The following is a 9349-nucleotide window of genomic DNA, read 5'->3' as shown; positions in this document are numbered from 1 at the left end:
ACGCCTATCCAAGATCTTGGGCTATTAGACAGAGCGGTTGTTGGCTCTTGCGTGTTGTGTAATCATTAGCTTAATATCGTAACCACTAGCGTAACGATGACGGCCGGCGCGGTGCTCTTCGCGCTAGAAATCTGGCGATCACCTTTCACCAACCTGCCACTTGTTGATAGTGCCTTTTGGCAAGCAGATCCATTGGCACCTGTTGAAGGTGCCCCAAGGCTTCTGTTGAGAGGCGAACTCGAGTGGTTGATTGGTGGCTACGGCATAAGTTGAACGGCTAAAGTTCCTCCACCTTGGAGGCAGCGCCCGATGAGACGAAGACGGACTAATCATCAACTCGTCAGGGCGAGAGTGAGAGAATACAAGTTGTGAAACTTGTAGGTTGAACGAAAGTTGATTGTTTCGAAACGAACGCGCATTCAACTATTTACCTGTCAGTCTTTCCTAGCTTCCCTCAAATGAGTTTACTTGCTCAATCAATGCGCCATAAAATAGCCTCATTAATCTTGCTCACGTTAAGCTCCAAAATCAACAACAACAACAACAACGGCGACGACGATGGCGACTGAAAAGAACTGAAAGAAAAACTATTACTTTCTATGAAAAAGATGCGAAAGAGTCATGTCGTAACGCCGACTCTTAGCCCGGTTATTGGACTGGCGCTGCCTGATTGCATCACCTCCTTTGATAAGCTTATCGGAGCTGGCTCAGCCGCTTTCGCTGACCGGACTGGCCATCTATCCATCTATCTATCCAGGCAGCCAGCCAGCCAGCCAACTGGCAACCTGTTGGCCGCATCAGAGTTGCGGCAGACAGAAGCCTCTAGCTCTTGCAACTGTCTGCCAGCTTGTTGGCTTATTCTGCTAGCCTACCAGATGCACAAAACAGAGGGATTGAGAAAGCGACTTGTTCGCTCATAGTCACTCGTTGCGCGTTGGGATACACCGGCTAAACCATTGCGATGCCCATTAATAAGTGAGCGTCCAGGTGAAGCGAGAGTGAGCCGTGCTCGACTCTTTGCCGAACTGATTTAGTTTGCACAAGAATTGAACTCAGAAGAGCTATATAAATCGTTAGTGTGTCTCAAAAACCTGCTTGCACAAGCTTAGCGAAGCACGAGATTCAGCCATCACTACGGAGATAGCACTATGACGATGGCAGCAAGCTCTAAACGGTCGCCTTCACTGGCAGCATCTTAATCGAGGGATCGAGCGAGCGAGCGAGCTAGCTAGCTCACCTGGCGGCTGAAGCAAACCGCCAGGTGAGCTTTCCAAATACACGACTGCTGAGCGGCGACTAATGCAACAGGTAGAAGTGCGCGTTGAAGACATCTGTTGTGCCATGATGTTGCGGCCAGCGCCGCTAAAATAAAACTAAACTTGTTCAACTTTTCGAGCAGATTAAATTGCGCAACGCATATGCAGCCGACAACATCATCAAATGGAACCAGTTGCTCGGCGAGTGGTCGGCGGCCGCCACAGCAAAGCGTTTATCCTGCCGCATCCCGCGCGATCAGTTTCGCCATCTAGTTTCTATCTGCCATCATCTATCTATCTGCTCGCTTATTCATTGGATTCCCAATTGTAATGTACATTGAATTTAGCGCACATTTGCAAGGATAGAACTGCAATCCCGACTTTATCCGATTCAATTGGATAGGATTGAAGCAGAATCTTAGCGTTACAATCGAAGCAACGGCCGCTGAAGAGCGCGCTTTATAAGCACTTAGAGAGGGGGTTTCAATTGCGCGCCAAGATCCTCTCTAGAACAAATCAGTCCGACATGGAATTGCTTGCAAAAGAAGCAAACAAGAGGAGAGAGTTTGTTAGGAAAGTCTCCTAAGCAGAGAGAAAGGTTTCTCTTTGAAGCGGCATTTAATGGACTTAAGATCTAGGAAGCTTCATTTGCGTACAACTGCGATCTTACCTGCCTTCCATTCTTTATTGCCTCTCTCCTCCGTGGTGGTCGCGCAGTTTGTCGGGCAGCCACGCAGGCGGCTCTACCGAAATCGGTGCCGCTTGTTAGCGAGAGCACTTTGTGCATTTTTCCAGCGAGCCCTTCCTCTCACTTGTTTGTGCTCCTCTCTCTCTCTCTCTCTCTCTCTCTCTCTCTCTCTCTCTCTCTCTCTCTCTCTATCCACTTCTTTCTCTCCTTCTCAAACTTCCATCCTGGTTCCAAGCGCTCGCTTCCTATTCCATAGCTGGAAAACTTCTTCATCTTAATGACTTTTGCAGGCCATACGATCCGCCTGGACGGCTAACAACGCCAAGCTGAGCACCTGTGCGCGTTGTTCATGTTGGCGGCAGGCAGTCTTCAAAACCTAGCATAGTCGCAATCAACGGTTACAGTGACAGCAACAACGGCATCATCATCATCATAATCATCATACTTCTTATTCCATTGTACCTCTACCCGACATTATTACATTATAGTCGGGCAGGGCCGACGATAGTGTTGCTCCCAAACGAGCCGAGACAGTTCCATAGTAATCCATTGGAGAAATGGCGAGCCGAGAAAGCGGTTTCAGTTCGGCCGTTGTCGTCGATGCGAAGCGGATTTGCGGCCATGTTGATGCCAATCGTTGGAGCCAGATGCATAGTTGCCATCCATTATTGTGGCTGTTCATTTAAAGGAAGGCTCTACGCCTTCCTTTACAGCCAAGGTGACGTCGCTGTGTGGCCCGAAGAAGAAACATCCGTAAGAGCGTAAATTGCCTTTATTTACTCCCGAGTTTGTTGTTGCTGCTGAGAAGCTTCTGATTGCAACATCTACGCGAATTGCGACGCGGAAGGCTTTCTATTTCTCGCTCGGTTGGCGCGCTTCTTGAAATAGCTTGTTTGCCACCATTGTGGCCATGTTTCCGCCCTGACAGCGCTAACTGACATCACCTGTCCGAGTTGTGGCGGCCGAAAACAACACAGCGCTTGTTTCCATTCTCGGCTGCTTCCGTTTCTGCCATTAACTCGATAAGTGATTTGACTGTTCGCTCTCGCTTGGGGTGGCTCCCCAAGCGAGGGTGGCCGGCGGCGAGGAACTGTCCGAGAGGCTTCATGGAGGCGAACTTCCTCACGTCTGCCTTCAACTTGTCGTTTCCGTTCACAAATAGCGCTTGTTTACGACGAAGCAAAGTGCACGCCATTTGGCGAGCTTCAAGCGAGCCGCAGGTAAGCCAGTAAAAGAGTGAGTTAGTGAGTGACTGTGTGTGTGTGATATTGATCAACCTAAGCGCAAACACACACACAGACTGGCATGTTTGCCAGATCCACAAGTGGCCATCTGGCTGATAGGTGTTTGTCGGCAAACCGCTAAGAGGCTGTTTTTATCTAAGAGAAAAATCACAGAACCCACTGAGCTAGAGGAGGAAGTGCGGGTTAAAGTTTTGTTCAGTCTTCACCAACGACGAATATGACGGGCAAGATTACGATGTCTCATCGTAACAACGCAGCTTGTGACCGCAGCGGCAGCTCTAGTTTTCAACTGGAGCGCTACTTAATTGACTAAACTCACTCTATCCGACTATCCGACTATCCAACTATCCAACAATACGACCATCTGACTTTCAAACTATCAAACTCAAGACTAACCACCACAACAACGACGACCATCACTTACTCATACAGGATTCCACAGCACCGGCGGCTACCTGACTGTTTCGTCACCGCCGGATCCCACGCCGATCGCCATAGCCTTTCCCGAGGCGGGCAAGGCGCTCGGCTATCCTAACACCGACCTGAACGGGCCAGTCCAGGCCGGCTTCGCCATTCCGCAGGGCACCCTGAGACGCGGCGCCCGTTGCTCCACCGCCAAGGCCTTCCTTCAGCCGCCCGGCAGCGGCCAAATTTGCATGTGGTAACCTTTGCTTACGTGACAAAGGTGCTAATTAATGCCGATAGGCGCGCTGTTGGCGTTCAATTTGAGCGCTTCTCCCTGCAGCATGTGGTTTATGCGCGCAAGGAGGTTATTGTGTCGGCGGGTAGCATTAATTCGCCTCAATTATTGATGCTATCCGGCATTGGGCCCGCAAGGCACCTACAATCGATGGGCATTCCAGTGGTGGCCGATTTGCCCGTTGGCCAAAATCTTCAGGATCACATTTATCCGGCAATCCCGTTCACTGTGGATAGAAAGATAACATTAGTTCAGCGTAGGGTGGTCACGTTGCCCAACCTTGTATCCTACTTGGCCCTCGGCAGAGGCCCACTGACGGCGCTGGGCGGCGTTGAGGGATTAGGATTCATCAAGACAAAATTCACCAATCAAACGGACGATTGGCCAGATTTTCAGATCCATATGCTAACTGGCTCGCTCACTTCAGATGATGGACAAACATTTAGAAGGGTTCAAGGAGTTACAAAGGAACTTTATGAGCAGGTTTATGTTCCCTACCAATCGTTTGACACCTTTAGCATGTATCCTGTTTTGTTAAGGCCAAAGTCGCGCGGTTACATCAAATTGCGCAGCTCGAATCCGCATGATCCGCCCATCATAAATCCGCGTTATTTAACTCATCCAGATGATATTCACGCCATGGTTGATGCAATGAAAATTTCCATCTTAGTTGGATTGGCTCCAGCCTATCGCCAATACGATTCGCAATTGTTCACTACCATATTTCCCGGTTGCGAAATCTACAAATTATACTCGGACCCTTATTTGGCCTGCGCGGCTCGCGTTTACACCTCCACCATTTACCATCCTGTTGGCACCTGTCGGATGGGCGCAATTGAAGATCCGCGAACAGTTGTCGATCCCTTACTTCGTGTTAAAGGAGTGAAAGGGCTGCGTGTTGTAGATGCATCAATCATGCCATACATCATATCAGGTGAGTAATCGTTCGCTTAATCCATTCATTACGATTCCATTTAAATACATGGTTCGACTATTGCAAGCGCACTAGTCGTCACTGCCGCTAATAATGAAGTTGATTTGATGCCGCCACTCTCTGAGAACTCGCATCTGATGGCTCTCGAATAAGCCACTCCAATCCGCATCAACCAATCGGTCATTCGTTAGATAGTTGGTTCATTCTTTCGTTCGTTCGTTCGTTCGTTCGTTTATTCGTTCAATAAACCGTTAGTTTATATGAGAATCGCAATGGAACCATTAGTTTATTGTTACTGGCGGTGATCACGACTCTCTCACTCTGGCATCACTTGTTAATAAGGATATACATTATTAACAAACGAACATCCTGTTGAATCCTTCCCCTTTCAACATTAAACTTTATTTGCTTACCTGATTTCCGTCCTTCTTTCAACGCAATCCTTTCTTCGAAAAACCATCACTACCACCACCATCACCACCATCACCATCATCATCATCATCATCGTTATTTAGGGAACACAAATGCGCCTACAATTATGATTGCGGAAAAGACCGCCGATGCCATAAAGGGCCGCAAATTAACTCCATTCGAACCACCGACTAGGATAGCAACAGGTCACTATTCATATAATAAACCAATGCACCGTTCCTCCTTTACATCGCCATCAGGTGCCATATACCACAAAAAGTCATCGCCATCGTCCCAATTGCCGCCTCCAATTGGCCAAATGAACTATCCCGAACTCTTGAATCAGCTCATATCGGAGCTAGCAACAAGTGGCACTAATGTTAGCAGCGATTCTACTTTATCTCCCATCAAATCGGCCGCCGCCAGCGACCTCTATCAGTTCGGCGCTAACGAACATCATAAGCACCACCACCACGAGTTTATGCTCAAACGATATGGATCCTCAACAATGATAGAAAATTTAATTAGAAAAGTCCTGCCAATTAGGTGATGGTGAATAGGCGGCTTGGCTCCAATTGAGCCTTTTTATTTGCTGCCGCCCAATTGAGGCATCTTATTTGAAGGTTCAAATAGAGAGCCTCATTTTAAAGATAGAAACTTTGTTTATATTTAAATACTAAAGAACTTGTACAGACTCTTTCAACTACTATGAATTATATTGGTTTCTCGTTGAGATCCAATGGTGTTGTGTTCTCCCCGAATCTTGTCACAAAATATAGAAATTCTTTATTAGCAAGCGATCTTCTATCAATAAACTTGGGATATCTGTGATGATAGTAGCTACTGATATAATGTCTTGATGAGCTTAAAATAGTTACTTACTACTACTCGATCGTCGAGCCTTGTTGAGCTGTCTTCAGATTGCGTATCTCCTATCTTTGTCTCGATTCTGCTTGTCGAAAACTCCCAAGACTAGATCCATATTCTTGCCTCATATCGATGATCGAGAATCGACTAATAGAATCACTACAAGATTGAACCATTTCAAAGTTTTGTGAAGTCTTATTCATTCTTAGTTTGGTAACATCGTGCTCCCATCTTGGCCAAACGCAAGATGGAAGTGAGCATGATTTTGATGAACCTGCATTGATTGCAAGGCAACAGATTATCGAGAAAACTTCATTAACTAATGCTTTCGTGATGAGGCAAGCTGATACAAACAAATCAGCAAATATTTATCGAGGAGTTCAATAATAGGTATATGCGCAACAAAAACGTTTAATATCAGATGATCATAAAAGATATTCATGAACCAACTTGAACGTCAATCACCAATACATTTTGCCCATCCAAACCATTAAAATCATATTTATGGTCTTGAAATGATAGGACTTAAAAAAGAGCAACTATGTCGAGTAAGGTACCAGGTGGATGGACTCAATCAGTAGAGATTCACGAAAGAGTGGCACTCGCTTCGACGCACACCTGTTGAGAGCTCTAAAACAATTAACTGCGCTTAGAGAGATTAATGAGGGCAACGTGCATAATTACAATATTTTAGTGCAAAATGACTAAGTAATAGGTGGCACTGTTCACGTGAGTGATGGTGTCTACTATAAGACTTTATTTATAAATGGAGTTGATAGAATAGTGAACGATTACGGGAAAACACACGCTCTAAAATGTCGATCCGTATGTCTCAATGAGTTTAGAAAGAGAATTGCCTCATTAGATCGATTCTGTTGCACGAATGGATGTTCTAATTGGAACTATTTTAGACCGTTTTGTAAACAAACTGGTCAGTATTATGCTACATATCTGAGGGATGTGACTTTCTACGATCATTATAAGCCCATTTCTAACGCTCTTCTCGCAAAAGCTATGCTTGGGATCGTCAAACAGTATGGTAGCAACGATCCAAGCATCAGGCTCGTCATTGAAGGAGGTGATTTGAAAGCACTTGAAGGTCTACTAGAATCTCATATCAATGGACCTTCTCGATACTATGTGGATCGATACTATGTGTGGTGTGTGCTAGGTCCGGGTCTCATCCAATCAGCCACCTACGACAAATTGGTCTTAAATGGGCAGAACTTTTATCCGGACCACAGCGCCGATGTGACAGCACTATATAGTTATCGGCTCTGTTCTAAGAAGATAAGCAGCAGAAGATTAGGATTCAATGGCCCATAATATTCTGGATTGAACTACTGAATCAAGCGAAAAGAATTTGCCTCCGATCTCTTTATCAAAAAGTGTTTTTTGAGATGCATGTTGCATTGAATCTATCTATCTTTTTCATCCAAAATGTATTTGTTCAACTTTGTTTATCATTACTGAGTAGACGAATGGTCTTCTATTATCCTCATTAAGACGCCTGATTGAAGTTGACTCAATCCGAAATTCACCAATGCTTGATTCCAATCAACCATTTTCCAGCGCCCAAAGGTAATTCTTGAGCCAGAAGGTGTTCTTACTTTTGATGAGAGTTGGAAGTTTTGTTACAACTGTTATAGATTGAAACCATGTTTGATTTGATTTATGCACCAACAAATTTTTTACTGCTCAATACAAGAAACGAAAGCTCGGCCGTGTTTAATTGGCAGTTTGAATATGATTGTCTTAATATGCTGAGCTTTCATATAATCAGAGTTCCTATACTGCTGTTCGTTGGTACATCAAGGAAACAATTAGAATAGTTTTGGGAGGCTTCTAGAACCATTCGATTGGACGACCTGGTTGAAAGACGATATTTTGCAGCGGTAGCATCTCGTCATGGAAATTTTCAACTATTCGCGGTTTGTTTTGTGGCAGAAATACAAACTCATCCTCCACGTTTCTTGGCGGGTACGAGCCAAATCTCTCGGGATTCCCTGTGCGTATTCGCGAAGACTCAAACAAAGCGAAGAACCTGTCGGGTGGCCCAGCAGCGCCCAAATTGATATCCAGATCCATCTGGCCGGCTGCAAGTGGATGACCAACAAGTGGCAACGGCCCAGCCAAGGTTTCGCGCGCCATGCACTGCTTCTCGACATTGTTCCACTCGGTTCCTGGCGGACACGAGAGAACTAGGTCCTTGCCGTTTATGCACCACAAATAAAGCGTGTTGTCAGTTGAATGCGGCCGGAAAGAGGACAGCATCTGGCCAGTCGAGTCGGCAGGACACTCAGTTGGTGCACCTGTTTCGGGTTGCAACTCTCCACCTGTCACCGGTCGTTGGGTTGCGCTGATGGTTGAGGTTGAGGTGGAGGTTGAGATGCTTGTAACGGACGGTTTTCGCGTCGTTGTTGGTTCCGTGAAACGAGTTGTTCTCGGTCTACTCGTGCTAGTGGTTGTCGTCGTGGTTGTCGTTGTTGTTGTTGTTGTTGTTGTTGTCGAGGAAGGTGGTGGCGACCACCACTCGTTGGGCTTCTTCGTAGTGGTGAGCTCGATTGCGGGCGGAACACGCACTGAATAACCTTCAAGGCCCTTGGTGAGCACGTTGAACAGGGCGTCCTTTTCCCCGCAAACGCCTCGGTAATCATCCAAATCAAGCGCCCAAATCATGGCGCCTCCATACTTTTCCTTGCGCAACCAGTCCATCTTGGCACGAAGCGAGCTGGCGTCCTCGTAGCCGACCCATTGGTTTTGCTTGTAGGCGTATGGGCACTGGCCGATCTTATCGAACTCTTTCGTCCAGGTCTCCTCCTCTTGGCAGAACTCGAAATAGGACAAGAATCCGCTCTCATTGGTATACCTGCCCGGCGTGCCTCCATTGGTGTCCCATTTTTTAACGGGCGCATGTAGGCCATGATTGTCGGCTGAGCCGAGCGTGTAGGTGCGCCCATAGAAGGCCATGCCAACGATGAGCTTGTGTTTCGGGCAACCTAGCGAGTGCCACAGTGCACTGCCGTCATTCTGATCATTGTCAATGTGGATTAGATTGAGGTGATTGATTTTTTGAGGTGATCAATTCTACTTGCAGAATTGTACGAAGAGAAGCTCCATAATCAATGGACATGCACTCCTACTTACCACATTCAACTTTTCGTAGGCCCATTCGTCGATGCCTGGTCGTCGGTAGAGGGGCGTGTGAACGTCTGCAAACTAGCGCGGCAGGTAAGAGTATTGGCTCAC

The 9349-nt window shown here is 46.5% G+C and overlaps 1 protein-coding gene across 1 annotated transcript; it reads right to left on the bottom strand.

Moving 5' to 3' along the window:
* Positions 1–7945: 7945 nt before the first annotated feature.
* On the bottom strand, positions 7946–9070 carry LOC131873496 (uncharacterized). Its single transcript, XM_059216351.1, has one exon. The coding sequence runs from the start codon at positions 9068–9070 to the stop codon at positions 7946–7948; it is 1125 nt and encodes a 374-aa protein (XP_059072334.1).
* Positions 9071–9349: the final 279 nt, after the last annotated feature.

The sequence above is a fragment of the Cryptomeria japonica genome, unplaced genomic scaffold (genome assembly GCF_030272615.1).
Source record: "Cryptomeria japonica unplaced genomic scaffold, Sugi_1.0 HiC_scaffold_1844, whole genome shotgun sequence".
Classification (NCBI taxonomy): Eukaryota; Viridiplantae; Streptophyta; class Pinopsida; order Cupressales; family Cupressaceae; genus Cryptomeria; species Cryptomeria japonica.
This window is presented reverse-complemented; position numbering and strand designations above follow the sequence as displayed.